This window comes from Carettochelys insculpta, chromosome 1, assembly GCF_033958435.1.
Source record: "Carettochelys insculpta isolate YL-2023 chromosome 1, ASM3395843v1, whole genome shotgun sequence".
Lineage (NCBI taxonomy): Eukaryota > Metazoa > Chordata > Testudines > Carettochelyidae > Carettochelys > Carettochelys insculpta.
In genome coordinates this window covers 50,761,806-50,784,738 of record NC_134137.1, presented here as the reverse complement: position 1 = coordinate 50,784,738, position 22,933 = coordinate 50,761,806, and the positions used below count along the sequence as shown (strand labels likewise).

The 22,933-nt window shown below is 43.5% G+C and overlaps 1 protein-coding gene across 2 annotated transcripts in view; it reads left to right on the top strand.

The window, feature by feature from the left end:
• FLT1 (fms related receptor tyrosine kinase 1) overlaps window positions 1–22,933 on the top strand; it is a 150,010-nt gene that overhangs the window by 12,307 nt on the left and 114,770 nt on the right. Inside the window, exons 2-4 of one of the 2 annotated variants that reach the window (XM_074985949.1) lie at window positions 6,950–7,046; window positions 7,342–7,565; window positions 20,216–20,340. In XM_074985949.1, coding sequence (XP_074842050.1) covers window positions 6,950–7,046; window positions 7,342–7,565; window positions 20,216–20,340 — 446 coding nt within the window. The remainder of the gene's footprint in view (window positions 1–6,949; window positions 7,047–7,341; window positions 7,566–20,215; window positions 20,341–22,933) is intronic. The other variant, XM_074985957.1, reaches the window with a different exon arrangement.

The window sequence follows — 22,933 nt, the reverse complement described above, 5'->3', positions numbered from 1 at the left end:
TCATCAAATATACATTCATTGGAATATTCAAATTGTTTAGCTTGTGAGCACAGACAAAAATTGTAAGCCAATGTGTCTGGATTTCTCTTTGCAACAGCTCGGGGTTAGTTGCCGCCCTTCTTGGATTTTTATTATAGAGCAAATTAAATCTGAGCTCCTTAGTATTTGGAGCTAACGTTAGTGATTCAGGACTGAAAAGCAGTCAGACCTTAAGTATTTACAAGAGGTCGTCCAGTATATCATTGGTGCATTTGTTAGCAGAGCCAAGAAATCGGTTTTTAGATTTTTAGAAAGAGTTCAAAAAAACCAGTAAAATTTACTAGCCTGTGTTGCCAAATATCGGTCACGTCTTTACAGATTTGTGGTCATTTCTTCCTTTAACAGCTCATTTAGAAGCAGATTTTATTTCCAGTCACCAATATGGTTGTCTTGATGAGCCACAGAAGATTTTATAACTCAAGGTATTCCACTATTGTACAAGTTTATAATGATGTTTGCGCTCCTGGTTGAGGAAAACACTTTTGTTCAAGGAGCCACTTAAGCATGGACTTATGTTCCCATGAAGTGATTTGGATTTATGCACATACTGAATTTTAAGCATATGGTTAAGTGCTTTTCTCCATAGAAACTTGAATGAGAAAATTGTGATTTAGCCACAGTCATGTCCATCCCTTTAAAAGTGCAAAAATATTAATTGAAATCATCCAAGAAACAGTTGCAGAATCTTTTCTTACCTGGTCTCTACTGAATAAACGTCTGCTTCTGGTATGCAAATGCAGTACCCAGAGGCACTGAGACCTCATCTGGGGTGAGTGAAGTCTCTGCTTGATAGCCAGCTGGCTTTTAGCTCACGTGGTAGAGTGCAGGGCTTTAGACCCTATGCTTGCAGGTTCTATCCCTAGTGCTAGTGACCTGGGTCCGTTGGCATTACACAAAGATGCTTGACAGTGTTCCCTGTAAACTGAGCTCTTGGGCAGCCACCAAGGAGTGATTCAGGTGCAGCCCAGCTGATTAGCAGAGCGTCAGCAGCATGTGGTTCTATTGGTGGTACAGATGCCTTGGTGCCAACAAAATTTATTCTTCCCATAGGTGGAAAAAACGAGAGGGCATAGTGGTGCTTGAAAATACCCCACAAAGAAAGAAAGAGAGAAAATGAAGACAAAGACCAGCTGTGAGAGTTCACTCATTCTACCGGGGATCAGATTCGATGTAGCTATGCTGATTTTACACCAGCTGCGGAGCTAGCCTAGGATAATATTTTGACAAGTTCAGATTGATTTTGACATACAAAACGAATTGAACAAATGAAATAGTGAACTGAAGACAGCTTCAGTGTCAGGACAGCAGCTTTTCCTCCAAAGAATTAATTAAATTTAAACAAGATAACTGAAGAATTCAGAAGTGACATTCAAGAGATGATGATATATGGGAAGATTTTTCTTGCAGGAGCTGATTCTGCAACCCTCAAGAAGGAAAAATGCCCCATGGAAATGATGAGGGATTTTGCATTTTTTGGCACTGCTTGGCTGTGTCTAGACTAGCCCCCAACTTCGGAGGGGGCATGGTAATTAGGTTGTTGGGAGATTACAAATGAAGTGCTGTAGTGAATATGCAGCACTTCATTAGGCTAATCTCCTCTGCAGTGCCAGCTTGCATGTAGAGAGGTAAAGAGACTTCGAAGTAGCACGGAAACTTGGAAGTATCCACGGCTGACCCATGGCTACACGCAAGCCGGCACTTCAAAGTTTCACACTTCGAAGTTGCTGGGAAGGTGGGGGGAGAGAGTTAGCCTAATGAAGTGCTGCATATGCACCACAGCACTTCAGTAGTAATCTCCCAACACCCGAATTACCATGCCACCTTCGAAGCTGCGGGCTAGTCTAGACACAGCCCTTATGTGTTAGTCCTATAGGCCAAATCCCCCATGCCAATACTCAGTGAGCTTCGGGCCATCTCACCAAGGGGTCTGTTCTAAAGTTCACTGTAACCAGTGGAAGGACTCCCATTGTTTTCAATTTGGCTAAGTGTTCTGCCTCAGCTGAGTAAGGACATCAGGATTTGACGCGATGTGCTTTTTGGCATCACAAGATTTACAGCATAATACGGGAGTATTACAGAAATACATCAGGAATACACAGGGGATATTTTAAAGAAAACTTTCTTTTAACAAATCTACTTGTTATCTTCCAGTGCCTCAGTAAATACAAATGATTAAAGACAGGTTGTGGTCAGTGTAGACAACGTATTGCTTAGCTGCAATAGGAAAGGAGTCAATATAAGTTGTGTGCGAACAGACTTTTAAGGATGCTGTGGAAATAAAAAGTAGGACGTGCTATGGATTCTAAATCTCCCACTTTAGAATGTGCTGAATGCTGGCTAACCCACCTTATTGCTAAGACCTTACATGTTGCAATCACAGAACATCTTTCAAAGGAGCAGGGAAATGGGACTCAGTTGTAATGAATGAAAAGGGCAGAAAGATTTTCAGGTTCTCTCTGGCTTCCCAGTTCTCAGTCTGACTAATTACTCATTTTCTGTCCTCCACATGATCCCCTCAAGGTCTGGCTTGGACTAAGCAACCATAAAAGGGGTTGATGACTTGACCACAGCATATGTTTTTAATATGTCATGTCAAATATAAGTGGAATCCAGTCTTCAGCCTATAAGGATAGTTTGCATTTTTGTAAATACTCAGTTTTATACTTCCCAGAATGAGTTGCCAGGCATTGGATGTTTGACACATGCTAGTATCATGGGCTCGCATTTATCTTTTATAACAATTCTGCTCATGCGACGAACACAATAAAAACTGACATATGCTTTGTTACAGGACCATTGCTGTGCTGATTTGTCAAACCTGTCTGTTTAAAACAATAGTCTTCAGGCAAATGCTTTGACTTGAAGGGAAAGAAGTGACATTGGTTTTTAAAAGCCATCTTTCTTAAGAAAGACTGATTTCCACATTTCAGCTCACCATTATTCAAACATATCACAATGATCCAAGTACAGGATTTTTTAAAACATACCTTTGCAAGAAACTGCCATTTAATCTCTCTATATATAGACAGACAACCTCATGTGATGCTGTATTATATTCATATAATTTTATATAGTTTTGCACTCTGTGATTGCTCAAGAGATTCTCTGGATGCATACGATGGAGTTGTCAGTATATTTACCTTACACCTTGGTCACAAGTACTTCATCATGTGTACAGAAAGCTCTGGACTTTCTATACCTATATCTAGTGTTAAAGGAGAACGTCTGTTAACTGTAGGAGGGCTGGTGTTCCCTGTTGGCCAACCACCAGATATACAACTGGCTGTGAATGAGCAAGTCTAACATTGCTGCTGATGGAGAGGGCAGTAGTGCACATACATACAAACACATTCATCAGCACATCTTGTTTTCTAGGGGATCCCAAGGAACACAGTGCCTGTACAAAGCTGTAGCAGTTCACTGCATTTGGGGATCTGAAGGAAAGCAACAAGGAGGCACCAGCTGGTACAAAGCACAGTGGCTCACATCTCCAGCAGGAACGACTGCTGAGAACAATTCACTTTGGTGCTCTATGTCCTCAGCTGGCTCTCAGTTCACTACTGTTGTCCATTAAAAGAGTTTATGTTGCTTATTGTGGCTCACAACCCAGTCATAAGATTGCTTTGCAGACTATGAAGTAATATGCCCTCCTCTGGGATAGCACAGCTACTAGTGCTTAAGGGGAAGCCCTCCAGTGTAGGATATAGGTTGTCTTTGGTGGTGGGCCCTCACCTATGCAAAGGAGATAAGGCTGAGCCTGAGCCTGTCCATATTCAGAACATGATACGAGATGGGTGTCTGAATGCACCATCTAGTAAGAAAAACCCCGTGAGAGGCGCAGAGTTAGAGTCCACCATAGAAATGGATCTCTACTCGATGTGGTGCCTAGGTACAAGTGTGATAGGGCCCTTCAAATGACCTAAAACAGACAGGTTAAACTCTTGCTGTGCCATTGTTCAGTGCATAATAGGCAACATTATTAGGGTGACAACATTGCCCTATGTGAATACAGGACACTGGCCTCTGGGGATGGGGGCAGGGCTGCTGTCCCATGTCAGGGCTCCTTTGTGATGGAGGTTGTGGCTCCAAGGTGAGGCAACAGGATGGGGGCTCTGCAGCTTCCAGTGGGGAGGCACCAGGGATGACAGGGGATGGAGGATGGGGCCTCCAGAATGCCATGGTAGGGGGTGTTCTAAAGCCTCTTGGCGGGGGGGGGCAGGGAATGAAGCAGGAGCAGCCTTGCTGAGGCATTGGGAGGCCAGGAACGAGGCAGGCAACCCAGGGAGGGTCTCCCTGGAGTGGGAGCCGCTTCCCCTAAGCATAGGGTACTAGGGAATGACACAGCTGCCCCATTGTGGAGTTCACTGGCAGTGGGGGCTGCCACCATGGGGTGTCAAGGAATAGGGCAGCTGCCCCACAGAGGAGCTCCCCCGCGGCAGAAGCAGCTGCCACAAAGTGCAGTGCTCTGGGGAACAGAGCAGCCACTCAGTGGAGGAGCTCCCTGGCACGAGAGGCTGGCACCCCAAGACACAGGGTGCCAGGGAACAGGAGCCCCATAAAATATGGGACAATTTGCCTCTTTTCTTAAAAAAAGTTGGGACGCTTGTGAGATATCTGAGATAAGGGACTGTCACAGTAAAAATGGAATGGATGGTCACCCTAAATATATAAATAATACTGCCCCTTCATATATTGGCTATGAAATATTTTCCCTTTCTCTTCAAAGAGAACTGCTCTTGGATCCCTTTTTGTTTATAGAGACTCTTTTAGTGCAGTACAAAATCCTCATCTCTTTCATTTTCCAGAGTTGTAGTACAGTAAACCCTCAAGTTGCATTCCTGCAACCCGTGCATAACTCAAATTTTCATGCAAGTCAAGGGGAGACTGGTTCCCGAATCCCCTGGGTTTGCAGGAGCCAGGAAACTGAGCAGGGCTGGTCAGTTTCCTGGCTCCCAGAGGAGCAGGGAACTGGGAACCAGGGGCAGCCTGGTTCCAGTCTCCCTGCTGCTTGTGGGACTGGGAAACTGACCAGCTCATGACTGGTCAGTTTCCTGGGTCCTGCCAGCGCAGGGAAGCCAGGAACCAGGCTGCCCCTTTCAGGAACCGGGAGGCTGACCAGTCATGAGCTGGTCAGTTTCTCGGGTCCCACAAGCCCAGAGGAGATGGGAACCAGGCTGCTGCTTGGTTCCCATCTCCCCACCACTTGTCAGTTTCCTGGGTCCTGCAAGCAGTGAGCAGAGGGGAACCAAGCGACAGTCTCACATGGGGCTGCTGCTGCTGAGGCCTGGGATGGGAGCCCAGCTGCTTCCCAGCTGTGGGGCAGCAGGGGACCCCAGCCTCCCAGCTGGGAACTCCGCTGCCGGCTTTGCTGGCTGGGCTCTGCCCAGCCGTCTTCCAGCCCTCTCCCTCCCCTGCTCGCATAAACATGAGATACCCACATTTTGAACGCACTTATCTTGGGGAATTACTGTACTGCCTAGATTTAGGTTAAGAGAGTTGACATTTGCTTGTTGTGCTGCTAGCTTCTGGAGCGCTTTGCCAGCCATGTAAGTGGGGAGCGGGATCAGTGTGTTGAATGTTTATTCCCACAGGAATTCTGTTACTTCTTTTTCAAAGGACCATGTTTTAGGATGCTTGACATAAAAGATTCTACATAAACATTACAACGATGGTCAAAGGTAGCCCAAGTGGCTTTACTGTAGAGGAGCTTGCAGCATAGGTAATGTTAGGTACAGAGGCAAAGGCTTTAAATCAAAAGGGGTAAATCTTGAGAGTTTTGTGTAGGCTATGTCTACACTAGAGGGTTTTGTTGACAAAACCCAGGAGTGTCTAGATTCCCAAGGTGTTCTGTTGACAGTAAATTGACAGAACGCAGAACTTTTGTTGACAGCTTACTCCCCTCCCCATGAGGCATAACTCCCCTCTTGACAGAGATTTGTCGACAGAAGGCCAGTCTGGATGTTCTGGGGAGCCCTCTGCTGACAGACAGGGTTTCCAAGACACTGGGCAGCCCTGCCTGCTGTGCTTCCAGCTGGCCGTTTTGCCATTAGAGCGACCGGGCAGTCCGGCCGCTCTCTGTTGCCAGAGCAGATAGCTCCTGCGATCCGCTTGGCTGCCATCTGTCGACAGAAGTTTGTCGGAAGAGATCTTCCAACAAGAACTTCTGTTGACAAATCATTGTAATCTAGACATAGCCTCAGTCTTTACAAAGTTCCTATTGACTTTGCGGCGGGTTTCATATGTGAATTCAGTATAACTCTGGGCCTGCTTGGGTCTTCTTAGAGATCCATGTGTGCCCCTCCCATTCCTATGTGGAAAGGGGAGCCAGAATGGCTTCATCCTGTTGCTGTGGCCTTCAAAGAGAGCTCACTATGAACCCAGGCATCTACCTGGGGAATGAGCTGGGGTTTGCAGTGTCCTCCTGCTGGCTCTGTGGAATTTCTCATGGAAAGATGAGACAATGAGATGTCCTTGGAGCAGGGACTAGCTGTGGGAGACCTGCTCGTGTTGTTCTAATGGTGATGTATAGCCAGGAAGTGATCAGCATGAGGTTTCTGAGGACAAAGAACTTCTGTGTGGATGGTACTAGTTTACTGCTGATCCACAGAGCCCAAGGTCTATTCCATATGGGAAAATTATGCACCCCGAATGAAACAATTCTGGAGCCAAGTCCATGTTGGAAACACTGCAGAGGTTTCCTCTCTCTTCCTTTCAGACTGTGTGGATTAATTCTACAGCAGAGGTTCTTGGGCCCTGAGTAGGGACCTCAGAACTTGGTCCAAAAGAGGGTATATAGGGGAAAAAATCCCCCAAACCAACTGCTATGCTGCAGCGGTAACGCTGAATGTGAGCTGACTGAATACGGGAAGGCTATTTACCATTGTTAATGCTTCTCTTATTGTTTTTCTAGGATCTAGTTCAGGGTCAAAATTAAAAGGTCCTGAACTGAGTATAAAAGGAGCACAGCACGTCATTCAAGCAGGCCAGACTTTAAATGTCACGTGCAGGTAACCAGCTGATCTGGCTTGGATAATTTTCCGGGGTATTAATCCACCTGATTCGTTTTTTTTGTAACTGAAACTGGAAAAATAGCTAGTGTTGGGGGAGGTGGAAATGGGGGGAGGGGTTACTTCAATGGCAATTGTTTAATAGCTCTCTGGTGTTTCCGTTGTAGTTTTTAGAGACTGAGATTAAAGAGAACCCCAGAAATAGCCTGATAGAATAAAACAGAAAGCTTGGGAACTAGAGCTCTATAACTGTAGCCCAACAGCATTGTTTTTACTTCCTTATCTGTGTTTGCAGGGGGGAAATGGTTCATTCATGGTCTCTGCCCAAAGCTCTAAGTAAGGAGAGCAAAAGGCTGAAAGTAATTAAATATGCCTGTGGAAGGAATGGCGAACAGTTCTGTAGTAGCCTGACCTTGATCAGGGCTCAAGCAAATGACACTGGATACTATAGCTGCAAATATGCATCATCGAGTGCTGTAAAAAAGAAGACAGAATCAATGGTCTATATATTTATTAACGGTAAGATTCCGATTTTTTACATTGTTCCTCAGTACTTTAAATTCAGCAGGGCTAAAGTGGTCCAAAGTTTGCAAGTGCTGCTTTGCAAAATTGTCCTGCGAATTTGCTGGCCCATGTGCAAAATCTGCTTGCCCACCACTTATTGTGAGGCAGGATGATAATGCAAAAAAAAAAGCTACTGTTTTATTTGCTATCGAAAAAGAATGGTGGTGGTGGTGGGGAACCCCTAAATCCAAGCAGACATCAAACTGGACAAGCAGACTTTTGCAAAGTTGATTTATCTGAAATGAAATGGACTAGCTGTGCATCTGTGAACAGATTATGCCACTGCAAAACCATCTCTCATAGTATCATCAGTATCAAAACTATCTCTGCCATGATACTCCTTCTAGATGCTAATTGCCATTAAAAGATCATAAGCTATTATCTGGCCAAAGGTTGTTAAATGCTGCCTTGTTGCAAATGAAAAGATTCACTTTCCAGGTTACCAGGGGAATGTTCTCATCTTGTAGAAAATTAATGTTAAAGTGTTTGCCTCTTTCAAAACATTCAGTACTCTGGAATTCTATGAGATATTGAATATGTTGATTCGATTTTTTATCATTCTGAAAACTGGCTCTTTTGTGTTCAACAACCAAAGACTGTGTAATATACGGGATATGCCTACAATAAGCAGTTAATTTACTGTAACAAGAATAAATTGCTAGCCCTGTTCTCTACAGGAATATGACTCAAGTGCAAAGTTCACTAAAAATAAGATCACAATAAACCCTACAGGTTTTGTATTTTCTTTTGAGCTTTAATGCCTTGAATTTACAACAAAAGAGTTATTAGATGTCAGGTATCAGATTAATAGATTTTAAGACCTGCGATAGAGAGGATCCAAAATGGAAACTTTTTGAAATTATGTATCTGCCTTCTCTAGTGAAGTGATGCTGGGTTTGGTATTTCTTGGTTTTGGTTGTGTAAAGTGAAGAACGTGATCGAGGCTGTTCAAAATTGGAACCAATAAGATGTATTATCTATCTCTGACAGAAAACAAGTAACCTGTCCAGTAGGATTTATATCCTGCCTTACCTAGAATTGCCCAGTAATATATACACTTCAGTTTTGTCTACTTCCGAAAATCAGAATGGGTGCATCTACACTAGGAAATACCGTAGAATTTAACTTCGAAGTTAGGCACTACATCGAAGTAGCCAGGAGAGAGTCTACACGCATTTGCCCTTACTTTGCAGTTAACTTTGGAGTGGGGAGCTCAACTTCAAAGTCCTTACTCCATTCCTGGGGATGGAGTAGTGCCCCACTTCAAAGTTTAACTTTGAATTTGGGTGTGTATAGATGCTGAACTTTGAAGTAGGCAGCTTCAAAGTTATTTGTGTAGTGTAGACACGCCTTAAGAAAGCATATGCCCCTCTCAGCATTCAGCCACTTACCTATGTGACTTTCGATAGCATAGCTATGGGCAGCCAGCTTGAATGTATCCCTAAATGTGTAAAAAAGGTAGGAGGTTGCTAATTTATTGACTGACATCTCTTGCTGCCCATGAAAATATGCAGTTCTTAACCTTTTTCTTACTGAGACTACCAACTCCTCCCTTAAACCTTCCAGCCTAATTAGGAGGCAGGGATACCTCAGTGGCTCAAGCATTGGCCTGCTAAACCTAGGGCTGGGAGCTCAGTCCTTGAGGGAGCCATTTTGGGATCTGGGGCACATAGACTAATTTTTTTTTTTTGAAAAGCATGGTGCTTGGTCCTGCCAAGAGGGCAGGGGACTGGACTCAATGACCTCCCAAGGTCCCTTCCAGTTCTATGACGTGTGTATGTCCATCTATCTCTTCCATTTAGCAATATGAGAAGAACAAAGATATTGTGACAACCTGACACTCTGACTCCACATTAAGAACCCATGTGCTAAGTCCACATTGCTACATATGGGAGACTCCGGGATGTTGGTGTCTCCCTCTTTCTCTCATTCTTTTTCCTGCCATGAGGGTTAGCACTACCTGTGCATCACTGAGTTAAGCTGAGACAAGATGAGTCTTTCTCCCTGCTGAGTGCTTTACGAGTTGTGTAGTGTCCTTGTATTTGAAAGAGAACCTATGTCAGGTACACAAGAGTCAGGGTGGACTTCCTAGCGGATGCAGACGACTGGAAAGAAACAGAGTTTGAGAGACAGTGCAATCTCCGCAGGCAGAACAAAAATCTTTAATATGCCAGGGAACAAATTTCAAGTGCACCTTCATGATTTAGGAGCCTAAGGCCTGTTGACTTTCAATGTGATTTGGACTTAGAAGAACCTATGTTTCTTTTGAAAATGGAAATGAGATTCTCTTGAAAATTTTACCCTACATCTTGCTTCCCAGGAAACTTGTGACAGATTGTTCAAGAGGAAGTCCCATCCCAAGCTGAGATATCTCCAGCAACCCAGTTTTTAGAATCAGGCGTTGCTTTCAGTGATGTATCAGTTTCTGAGGAACTGTGTGTTGATAATCTTGATATGTTACCATGGGAACACATGCCAGCGTAGGGGTACTGGACTAAGTTGCATTGCTTGATCCATGTAATGTAATTGCTCTGAACTATTCTGAGGAGGGGGGAAAATTGATTGATTTTACAGCTTCCAGAAGAAATGTTGAGCAATCCAATGGAAAGGCACTTTTGTGAATATATGAACAAAGGAAAATGGCTACAGTGGGTTAGGTGCAGGGGCTACTCCAGTTTGTGTTTGTAAATTTGTTCCTAGGTGGGTCCTGTAGCTCTGAATCCAGGCATTGCAATTCCCAGGATGCAGTGGGAGGGGTGAATTCTCTCATTCCCAGGATGCATCAGGAGGGGGGAAAGAAGGAAGAAGTGCAGAAGGAATGGAAGAACTTGAACCCTGTGAAAGAGTGAGGGAATGAAGCTTGCCTTTGTTATGAAACTTCTCAAGTCCTCCTTAAAGAGGTGAAGCTACAAAATTTATGAGGGGCATGAAAGAACCATAAAAAAGCAGAGATCTCACTTGGCTCCAACTCCAGCAGAAATCCAAATGCCTCCTGATACCTGCGGTGGCAGTCCATTTCTCTTGTGGAATCAGTCAGATTTTATCATGGATAAGGGAAAGTGAATGCAATGGAAGTGCCTCAACTTCTGTTAGGGTGTTTTGGAAACCAGCACGGAACACATTCGTTGAACTCAATTTAGAAACAAATAGGGTTTGAAGGTTTTGATTTTTTTTAATTAATTTCTGGGATGCATAGGAAACAAACTGTTCTGAAATTGGGATCACAATTCGTTATGTATTGTTTCCTGTCACAGGACACATGTGAGTTTCCCATTTTAGCACCATGGAGATCACTAAGGTGCTCCTTTCCCATGTTTTAACACTCTGCAGAGGCAAGTGAATAGTTGCTATTTACAAGCACAGAAACTAACTCATGAAAGTTGACGTTGTTTATGCAGGAAGTCCTCACTTACTGTTTTGAAAATGTTACTGGTTTCCGTAATTCAAGTGACTTTGACTCTGCACTGAATAGAATAGATATGTTAAACCTTTCAGTTCAGTAATACAATTGTACTATGGCAGAGGAAAAGGTTACAGACACAGAACGGAAGAAATAAGTCCCCTTTCTCTGTGGGGTAATGAAAATTCTTACTGATATTTTGGAATAAGGACTGAGTAGACAGGGAATGGGGCCATTTCAAAATAAGCTATTGTGCGCCCAAGGTTTCTAATCCACAGTAGGCTCTATTGTACCTGGACACTATTTCGAAATAGCTGGTGTGTTGATGCATGATTTTGAAATAAGCTATTCCAGAAAATCTCTTACGGAATAGCTTATTTTGAAATAATGCTGCTGGGTAGACATAGCCTAAGAAAACTGGAATATGTATAGTGCATGAGCGCATAGAAATCCTATGAGCTGAAGAGAGCAAAGGACATTGGAATCTGACACTCAGCAATGATTTTTTCAAGCTCCTTGTGATCGCAGGGCCAAACCCTGCACTGTACTCTCACTGTGCTTGCCAGTCAGGTGGTGGTAATTTCAGCAAATACCTCCTTCAATGGGACGCTCATGTTACTGACAGGAGTGAGGTATGCAGGGTTTTCCACTTGCAAACAGATCGTTTTAAGTGGGGGGCATGAAGAAATTCTGGGGGGGAGCCCAAGGCGACCCAACCCCCCATCATTCCCCCCATCTCAGGAAAGATCCGGCCTTTGCTTCCAGCTCTCAGCCCCTGCCATTTTACATAGGTGACCCGGCACAGCTGCTTTAAAAAGCAGGCAGCCAACGAAGACCCACGTGGAGCTAGGTGCCTTCTGCAAGGATGAGTGAGTGAGGGTTGTGGTGGGGAGGAGAAGGATGGGGTTAGATGGGGGTCTGGGTGTGCCTGACTTGGGTGAGAGGGATAGGGATGGGGTAAGAGCGAGGGGCTGGTGGTGCCTGTCTTTGTGGGATGGTAGCGGTTGGGTGGGTGGCTTGTTGGGCTTGCTGGCTGGCTTGGGGTACTTGTGGTGCTTGGGCAGATGGCCCCGACATCTCAGGGTTCACGTGGCTCGGGCTGGTGGGTGGGCAGCTGGCCCCAGCAGTGCGGGGCTTGGGTGGCTTGGGCTGGCAGGCAGGTGGCTCGCCCCAGCAGTGTGGGACTTGGGCGGCTCAGGATGGCAGGCGAGTGTCTGGCCCTGGCATCGTAGGGCTCGGGTGGGCAGCTCGGGCAGCTGGCCTGCGGCTGGGGCGGGTGGCTGGTAGGTGGGCATCTGGTGCCGGCAGCGTGGCGCTCAGGCGGACATTGTGCAGGCAGGTGGCTGGCCTGGGCATCTGGTAGGCGGGTAGGTGGCTGGCCGTGGCAACTGGGGGCTCAGGCAGGTAGTTCTGGCAGTGCAGGTCTCACGCAGGCAGACAGCTTTCATGGTCAGCTCTGGCAGCTGGTTTGGGGCCTAGACAGCTGGCCTGCTAGGGCTGCACCAGGCACCTTCAAGGGGCCAGGAAAGACTATTTGTGCTTATTTTTAATTTTAAACAACACTTTATATCAACTTTTTGTGTTTATTTTACATTACAAATTGAATTTTTGTTAAAAGGATGATTGGATGATGGTAAAGAAGAGCCCGGGGGGCGTGCAGGTTTCTCAAAAATCAAAAGGAGGCTGTAAGGCTGAAAAGTTTGGGAACCACTGTTTTAATGGGATGAAGATGGTTAAGAAACGTGTCATAAAAGCCGTACGCCAGCTCTGGCTGGCTTGCTTGCCCTGCTTCCCCAGTGATTGTGTCATTTTCAGGCCCATCTCTCTTGGTGAAGGCATGTAGTCTTTTCCAGCTGCCTGTTGCATAGACTTTTTGTGTTGCTGGGGGCCATTTTCTTTTTGTAAAACAAACATGCATTTTGCTCAGCCCTCCATGACTAGCGCTGTTTGCTTTCATGACAGAGCTGGAGAAAACACATAACTTTGGCTACCTCAAAATTTTAACCCCACAGCTCTGCAGGAATTAAAACAAATGCTTGTTCCGGATTGCCAGTTCTCCAGGCCAATTCAAATTTAGGCAGTAGCAATTCAGGTTGAAGCTCTCTAATCCGACATCCTTGGAACCTGACTGGTGCTGAACCAGAGAAATTGCTGATCAACGGGAGGTCGATATTGTCTAGCAGCATTACCAGCGCTTCCACTGCTTACTGGGTTCTTAGAAGACATTTAGGGGTTAATTGCAGCTAAATAAGAGCACGAAACACTGACAGCCAGGACTGCGGTCTAGAAACAAACTTTATGGGACCGTGGGAAACTTGGCCATACTCATGAAAATTAATTGTCTGGCTAACTAAAATCATGCTGTATTATGGCTGTTGCTGGATGAGAGAGGGCTGGACTAGAGAGATTCAAACTTGAGATTTTCTTCCCCCAGAGTGAAATCATCTCTATCTTTATGGAGGAAATTTAGCCAGTTTTAGAGCCAAATGGTCTTTCTTTCTTTCTTTTCACCCATGGCAACCTCCTTTTTCATCCTCAGGAAATCCATTGCTAAATTTGAGAGGAATCTGCTAATTATGGTACAGGTTGGTTAGCAATGAGAATTGTTTTGAGTAGCAGTGTCAGTGTTCCTATGTGCTAATTTATCTCCTTGGCACTGTTCATGAAGGGTGAAATATTCTTTGATATTCCTGCTGTGTGTCCCTCTAACAATATTCTGGGTACCAGATCTGGAAGATGAATCAACTAAACAAGATTTTATTTCAATATAATTCAAAGTGGCCACGTTTGTTGATCACCAATGACTACCCTTTCACATGTGTCTTCTAAATTTGGTTGCTTCAATTGTTTGGGTGCCCAAGATAAGATGTCTGAGGCTACATCTACACTAGTGAGTTTTGTCAACAAAACTGGGGTTTTGTCAACAAAACTCGCAGAGCATCTACACAGAAAATGCATTTTATTGACAGAAATTGTCAACAAAAAACTGTGTAGATGCTCACGGGGGCCCTTCTGTCAACAGAGCAGATCAAAATATCCATCCGCTTTTATATGTAGACATGGTCTGTCAACAGAAGTTTTGTTGGAACATCTCTTCTGACAGTAATGTCTCTAGACAGATGCTCCTCGTGTAGACATAGCCATAATGTTTCAAGTTGAGTGATTAGTGGACACTGAAAAAATGAACCTTTGAACTTTCAAAGTGTGTGGGTTCCTTGGAGCACACTTTGGAATCCTCGTGTCACACCCTGCAAGTCATGGGTGCACAGAATTCTCTTTGACATCACTGGGTGTTCCATTTGTTGGCCACTGGCTGAAGCAAGCCTTAGGGTTGGGATGGATTTTACTTGGGACTTTAATGGATGCACTTTTCATAACCTTATATGATATTACATCTCAGAACAGGCAGACCATCTAAAAACAATTTGCCAGAGACTTTGGTTTAAAGCTCGATAGCGCTAATGTCAGCAGAATTCAGCTAGTGAATGTATGATTTAAAAAAAACAAACTACAAACCAAACAAAAGCCCTAATCTCTGAATGTTGACCAAAGATTTAGATTATTTTCTTCCTATACTTTTTTTTCAAAATCAGTAATAACTTGGCAGTGGAACAATTTGACCCGATGTTCCTAGTCTGGGAAGCTCTGCACCTCCCTTTCATGATCCGTCTCTGCAGTTTGGCACAGCTTTGTCATATGAGTCGTATTTTTTGGCTAGCAGATTGTCAAAGTCAATAATGAGATAGTGCATTTGTTATGAAAAGGAAACTAGTTAAAACTGTAGTATAGCTGTAGGCAGTATGTTGACACAGTTTCAGAGTAGAAGAAAATACCACAAAATAGAACCCTCCTAGAGCACATTGACATAAATCATAATGGACATAATATAGTTTCCATTCCGGCTGATGGAAATGCTTCACTTTGCATACTGTAAGTAGTTCCATTGGATTTACTGGGACTACCCACAATGCATAAGATAAGGTTGTGCATAAATCTTTGTATTATTCAAGCATTAGACTGTAAGAACTTTGGGGGAGGGACTATCCTTTCATAATTTGTGGACTGTGCCAACCACAGTGGGGTCTCATCTTTGATTGCAGCCTCTAGCTGTTCCCTCAATACAAATAAATTGACAATTTTTGAATGATGTATAACTGTGTCCAAGGTCCTCTGTAGAATACATTTGAACCCATGCTAGCAATAACTGTCTGAACTATGCAGTGACTAGAATGTGTCTCATATGGTTTCCTTGGTTAATGGCAGTAGGGAATTATATTGTAATTGTATTATAACTATATTGTACCTATGATTTAACACCATCAGCAATAAACCAATTGTGTTTGAAGATACCGTAGACCCCTGAGTTACGTGGGTGTTGTGTTCCTCGCTACCCCTTCGTAACTCAAATTTTGCACAAGTTGTGAGAGAGGGGAACCAGGTGGCAGCCTAGTTTCCATCTCACCTTGGCTTGCGTAAGTCAGGAAACTGACTAGCCTATGAGGGCTGGTCAGTTTCTTGGCTCCCAGAGTGGCAAGGACTGGGAGCCAGGCTGCCCCCATTGCTTGTGGGACCTGGGAAACTGCACAGCACATGGCTGGTCAGTTTACTGGTGCTGCCAGTGCAGGGGAGCTGGGAACCAGGCTGCCACTTTGTTCCCATCTCCCTGCTGCTTGGGGGGACCTGGGAAACTTGCCAGCCATGTGATGGCCAGTTTCCTGGGTCCCACAAGCAGGTGGGGAGCTGGGAACCAAGCAGCAGCCTGGTTCTCGTCCCCCTGCTGCTGGCAGGAGCCAAGAAACTGACAAGCCATGGTGAGGTGGTCAGTTTCCCAGCTCCTGTAAACCATGGGGAGCTGGGGACCAGGCTGCCACTTGGTTCCCAGCTCCCCACAATGTTTGCGGGACCCCGGAAACTGACCAGCACCCAGCTGGGGTAGCCTGGTGGGCAAACAGCTGCAGAATGGCTTTGAGTTGTGATTAACTTGTGTTAATGTGAGTTAAGGGCAACTCGAAGTCATGCATTTCGAGGGTTTACTGTGTGGGCTTTAGTATTGAAATGTTCAACTCCTCCATACTTTGGATTTGGCTTGCCAAGTTAGTCTTGTCCTAGGTTGATTTCTAAGTTTGTTAATTTATGTCTCAATATCACTCTTTACCTCAATATTTCTCTTTGACTGAATGGCTCCTTCTGTAGCAAAGTAACTTTGTCCACTTAAGGACAGGTTCTGTGTACAGTCCATTCCCACGGTGCTAAATTCTTCTTTCAGTTTCACCAGTGCAACCCAATTGACTTCTGTGAAGTTGCACCGGTATAACTTAAGTCAAGGGTTGCCTTAATGTAAGTGAAAGGGGAGTTTTAATGCAATTTATATGTGTATATGTAAGGACATAAATTGGTCCTTAAAATGTCTTTAGAAATTGGAGAAAAGTAGTATCAGTATGTAGGGAAACTGTTTCTTTAGAGCCTGAGATATTATTGTGATCAGCAAAATATAAATCCTGAGTCTGCTCAGTGGCAAAACTCTCATATCAGTGATGCCAGGGCTTGGAAAAAAGACTTTTCTTCTGACAGTTTTATATCCAAGCTTTTTGAATTTGTGTAGTTGAAGGTAAAAAATCTGAGGTTACACAGTATGGGAAGAAGGAGCATCCTTTTTTCTGACTATTCCATTTCAATGGGCCTGTCTACACTACCACCTTCCTTCGAAGGAAGGATGGTAAGCAGGGTGTTGGGAGTTTACTAATGAAGTGGTGCTGTGCATATGCAGCATTTCGTTAAGCAAATTCCGCCCCATGGCAAATTAAGCAAATTAAGCAAATTTGCTTAAGCAAATTAAGCAAATTGTGCCCCATGTCTAGCCGCGGCTCAGCTGCCGGTACTTCAAAGTGCTGGGGGCATCTTCAAAGTCCCTTTACTCCTCAAAATTCTGAGAAGTTTAAAACTTCGAAGTTGCCGGGGGGGGAGAGGGGGGAATTTGCTTAATGAAGTGCTGCGTATGCACGTCAGCACTTTATTAGTAAACTCCCAACACCCTAATTACCATCCTTCCTTCGAAGGAAGGTGGCAGTGTAGACAAGCCCAGTGTGTGCTAATCCAATTGTTCGTGCAAGATATTTGCCATCATAATTGCCTGAACTCAGGCTTTTTCATGTTTTAATCTTTTTTATGTCTAGCTCAATAAAATAGTGCTATTTATGTTCACAGACAATACAGCAAGTGACCTTCTTGAGTTTTGTGATTCTGTGCCTACTTTTTATGTTGATTATGAGTGGAAGATATTGCTGATAAATTCATTAAACACCGTACAAACCCAGTAACTGCAGGAAGAGTTATTGTTTTGAAATGCAATATTCAGCAAGAAGCAACTTCCAACTTATCCAAATATTCAGGTTTTTTCTCTCTCTTTGGTTTTAGCTAGTTGTTTTGCCAAAAATAACCATGCTTCTCCCAGTGAAATACTTAAAACCAAAAGAGGCTAATACATGGTGCTATTTTGGTCTTCAACATTGCAGAAAACATTCCTGTTTTGAAAATAAGCCACACTGTTCAAAATCAGAATTAGACTCCCAACGCCTGATTCAACCCCGGTGTTATGCTGCGTTTGCACCTAGAGCTAGTTACACTAACATTAAAATGAATCAAACCCCAAGAACTGGAGAGACGACATCCTTGGAGATGGCCCGGAAGAAGAGAGGAGGGAAGTCAGATTTAGACTTTAAGGGCCTAATTCACCGCTGTGTTACATCACTTCAGGAAGGAATGATGAATCTCTGGCAAGCCGAAGGGAAATGTGGCAGATGCTCCTAGCAATCGGTACGCTGAGGGGCGGGAGGGAAGGACTAAGATGAGATCCTGAGGTTTATTAATGGGGGAAGAAAAGTTCTATCTCACTGGAGCATTCTGACTGCATTATTCCAGCACCAGCTGCTAGTCCTGAAGTAATAACTATGTCCCCTTATGAGCATTAAGAAGGAAGAAGGATAAAATCAAAAGGGCTCAGGAAAAGCCTCCAGATTAATTATGAAAACAAAACTCTGATAGGAAACATGAGGCATATTCTTTTTAATCAGAAGCAGGAAGACATTTGGAAGGCTTTGGGCCGTATTCTGCTCTCAGGCCACGGCGGAACTCCCTAGTGATGTCAATGGGAATTCTGCAAGCAAATTGAGCTCTCACTATGGCTGGTTTTTTAGGCCTAAATGCCCTCATGTGTATTTGTAACATCAGATTTACAGGGGGAAAGCCACCTTTGAGTGTAATAATTGCGTTCAGAGGAGAACAGGAAACTTTTTTACCTTCGTTACAGCACTTGACTGTCTCTGCCAAGTGTGAATAGCAGCATACACGTTTCCATTAAGGACGAAGGAAAAAAAATGTTCCTCACATTTTGTACTGGTTTCCTGTCACTGCCTCTAATGGGGCAGGGATGTCCTGTGAGGTTAGGGCAGTCCAGCTCCCACTCGAGCAAAGTTGGCATCAGTTAGTGGTGACACTTTGTCTGGAGACAATACCGGCAGTCTTCAGACCAGCTCTTCCTCACACTTGTAACGATCTGGAGATTATGATACAGGAAACTACTGTGCAAAGTTTGCTGGTTTTGGAAAGTAGCTCTTGATTTTGTGACAAAGATGAATGAGCCTTAAGGGAGTAATAAGTCTGTTTCATTGGAGATGTTAAAGGTTTAGTGACCTCTTCCATAACTGCAGCCCCTGCAAAACAAAACTGTTTCTTTTACAATGGTACATGTTGGCGCAGCCTTGGTCTTTCCTTGAATCATATTGCAAAGGAAATGTTAGACTAACAAGTTTCTGAATATTTTTATTGCATACTCAGTTCTCTGCTGTGTATGAGCTCCTTTTGCAATCACAACTGTTTTTCAATTTCAAATGATTTTCTTTATGTAAGAATTTGATCTCATCTATCAAATCCCGAGCTGCCAGATATCAGAGTTTACTGTACTATGTGAAGCGATAAACATACTTTTGAGTGAAAAAGAAGCAAAAGTAATGTATTAGAAAGAGTAGCTGCTTCCCTGCACATGGAGGAGTGTGCGGAGATTCCCGACAGGGGAGATATGGTAGTGATATTCTATTTCAACATTCACAAATGGGCAAGTCTTGGAAGGAAAAATACCATTGCTATGAATAGGGCTCTGACTGAATGAAAACAACAGAATTTGTTTGGCAATGCACCAGAACTAGAGATGGGCCTTGCAGTAGGAACCAAACAGTCCACAGTTTGGAGGTGTGAAAAAAAGCCAGACCTCAGTGTTTGAATATTGCAAATAGCATTTCTCTTCATGCTGTGTAAAATATAGATGTGACCACTTGCAAACAGGATTTTGATCAAGAGGTTGTGGGCCTTGCCCAGCTTTGTTGAACAACACAAACAATAATACATTTGCAAAAGCAACGGCAATGTTCCCTGTTCCCAATGGGAGCTGTTTATGCCAATGATTGCTTAAGGAGACAGTAAATTAGACTGTCAAGTCTTAGCTGTGCAGTTAAATGAAATAAATATTTTCCTGACATTTTCATTCACCTTGTCACTTACAAGAAAGACACAAAGATATTGTGCTGGTAGCAAGGAATGCAATGAATAATGCTGACTAGTCCATAGTCTACGAGCTACTTGAATATCTGACTTAATGACCATGTTTAGGATCCTAATCCTCGTCTGAGTGAAGCCAATGTGACCTTTGTGATTGACTTCTGGGGAGCATGAACAGGCTGTTGGTGGTGTGTTTCTTTGATGGGTGAATTACAGTTCAGGTCCATCTGTGTACTTCTTCCAATGACAATACAGAAAGTAAACCCAAACACAAAGAAATACAGGACTTTGTTTTAAGTCTGAGCCATGTATGAGATGTAATAACTGGAAAAAAAATCTGCAAAAATATTTTGTCAGCCCTAAATTATTAAAGTAAATTAAGCAAATGTCTTGGAAACTTATCAGCACTGATCGGGAGAATTGGCTGATTCTTTGGTGAAGTTATCTGGAAATAAAGAAAGCACCATTTTTAAAGAGATATGGGGCCTCAGGTGAGAATTTTCTTTAGTCCCTTCTGATTTACCACAATAAATGAGTAGCCTCTTTTAAGTGGTTGTGGCAGTCTGTTAGCATTGTCTGGTTAAGTTGGCTGCACCTTTCATATGCTGTTTAATGTTTCCTATAGTTACCTTTTCTTTTTTATTCTTCTCTGTAGATACAGGCAGTCCATTTGTAGAACTGCACAGCAACATACCTAAAGTTATACACATGGCTGATGAAAGAGAGATGATCATTCCATGCAGAGTCACGGCGCCAGACATTGCTGTTACTTTAAAAAAGGTAGCTTGAGCCTTGTATATTTCTGAAAGTATAACTGCAGCTATTAATGTGTGACATTTTTGCAACTATTTTAGTGACTCAAGTGTGCGAACAATTTAGGAATACTTGTTCCTTTGTGTTAAATGTTAACTAATTATATATGCTGGGGGCACCCATGATTTAGGGGATAGTCTCACATTGCAGCCTGGGTCCAACTGCTGAAATCAATAAAGACACTCCCGTTGACTTCACAGGATGATGTTCAAGTGCCTGATGCACAGACCTGTCTGCACTTGGCTCCCAAGGAAGCTAGTAGAATACCATACATGAGTTAAGTCCCCAGGTATCAAGCTAAGAGCAGTACTTCTTTGCTGATGTTATTCTTTTTTAGTTTACATAGAGCGGAGGGCTCGTAGAAGAGGAGAGCTGTGCAAGTCAAAGATGTGATGCTTTATCTGTGAATGGAGTGAGCTCCATATGTAAAGGGAGAGATGAACAGTATTGTTGCAGGAAAGAGAAGGTCAACAGTTTGTGTAAAGTAGCAGGAAACAGTAAGGCAGGACTCAAGAAAGCTGATGAGCTGTTCAAATAAGATATGCGAGGCCAGATTTTCAGCTTGCGAGAATCAACACAGATCCATGACTTCAGTGCTCTATTGTTTAAGCCATTTACAGCACCTGAGATTTGGCCCTTGTGTTTTAATTTAAGTCAGAGATTGTCAATAGTACAATGATCCATAGAGCACTTGCTCATGCTGTATGCATACCTGGTTAGTAACAATGTTAATTTTCATCTTTGTTTCCAACTGCTTAAATCAGATTGAAGGAAGCTAAACTACAGGGAAAATCACTACAGGGAAAACTACTTGAGTCTAAAAGTTCTCTCTATATTAACACACTTTTGATTCTGACCACAATTCTTTGGTGAGGTGTGGAGCAGGGTTGGCTTGTCCAGAAAATTAGATGGTTGTACAGGTTGAAACTCTCTAGCCCTGCACTCTTGGGATGTGACTGGTGCCAAACCAGGGAATTCGCTGGACCACAGGAGGTCAATATTGTCTAACAGCATTACCAATACTTCTGCTGCTTACTGGGTTCTTAGAAGGTATCTAGGGGTAAATTACAGCTAAAAACAGCACAGAACAGCCAGAGCCCGACTGATGGCTGTAACAAACTTTATGGGACCCCAGGAAACTTAGCTACACCCGTGAAAAATGGTTGTCCGGCTGACTAAAATCATGCCAGATTGCCAATGTTGCCCACTGAGCGAGTGCTGGACTAGAGAGGTTCAACCTGCAGAAGCAAAGAATAAAAGGAGTCTGGATTAAGTGTGTATGTTGTAGAATAAGAATCTATGCTTATAGCTGAAGTTTGTCGTGTAGGATCACGAAGATCTATAGCACCAAAGTCCCATGTAGCACAGTTTGTAAGGAAGTAGGAACTTTGCTTTCAGTAAGGGACTTGGTTACACAGACTTTTTACATTCCAATAAAGAGAAGTGTGCCTCTCTAGTTCATATCAGCATTTCCTGGAACATATAGGCTATAGGTGCTTACATTGTGTATTTGGTGTTTTACTTTTGTCATGCTGTAACACTGACAGGTAGACCCAAACTTGGGGCCTCTGAAGCTCAATGCATGATCCTTTACTGCTTGAGCTAACAGCCAGCTGCTATTAGCTATAGCTACAGGGAAGACTCTATGTTTCTGAATGTGGGCTAAGTGCCATTACATGGGACAATGAACCACACCCGGTAAGTGTGTGGGTTACAATGCTATGCGTTAGTAGCGAGAGATAGCTGAGATTTATTTCACAACCTCAGTCCTAGTACTTAAGGTGAACTGGCAAAGCAGTCTTTTTTTTTTTTTTCATTTAGCAATGACGTGAAAAACCAGGATTCCTGTTCTGGAACGTCTGGAAGAACAGCACAGAGCCATCAGGTCTCTATCCTGTGTTCACAGGAATTCAGAAAATAGGATCTCCGTCACATTCCACACTTCCTAGGGAAGTGATTCCTCCCTTTTGAGTGGACTAAATCCTGAAGTCGTGGGGAGACTGCCATTCACATTTCGTTTCTTAGTTTCAATGATGCAACGTGGGGAAATTTTATTATTCATCTCTAGTGCTCTGAACTACACTAGTCAGTGAAATAGCACATGATAGCTAATGACTGGGCATCCCATGTAATTCCCTATTGTATAAATATGTCAACGTTATGTGAGTTTTGAGAGGCATAGCTGTTCTAACTTAAAATTTAGTGTGCGGGCCAGGGTTTGCGTTCTGCGCAAGATGGCAATTAATAGACAACACGAAGCCATCAAAATCTTGCAGCCAGGGATTAAGAGAGTATGGTGGATTGGCAAAGGAAGATGGATCCTTCAGTTTATGGGTCACTATTTCAAATCCAGCCTAGGTCTTTAACAACTGAATCTTTTTCTCAGTGTTCAATGACCTGTGAAATTAGTTAATGGTTTTCATTTAATTCTTAGTAGCCAGATTGCCACATTACCAAACACAGCAACTGTTTATGGTAACTTCTGTCCAAAGTTCAAATGGGCACTATTACATGTACAGCATACGCCTTCTCCACATCAGCAGGGTAGCTTGCCTCAGTC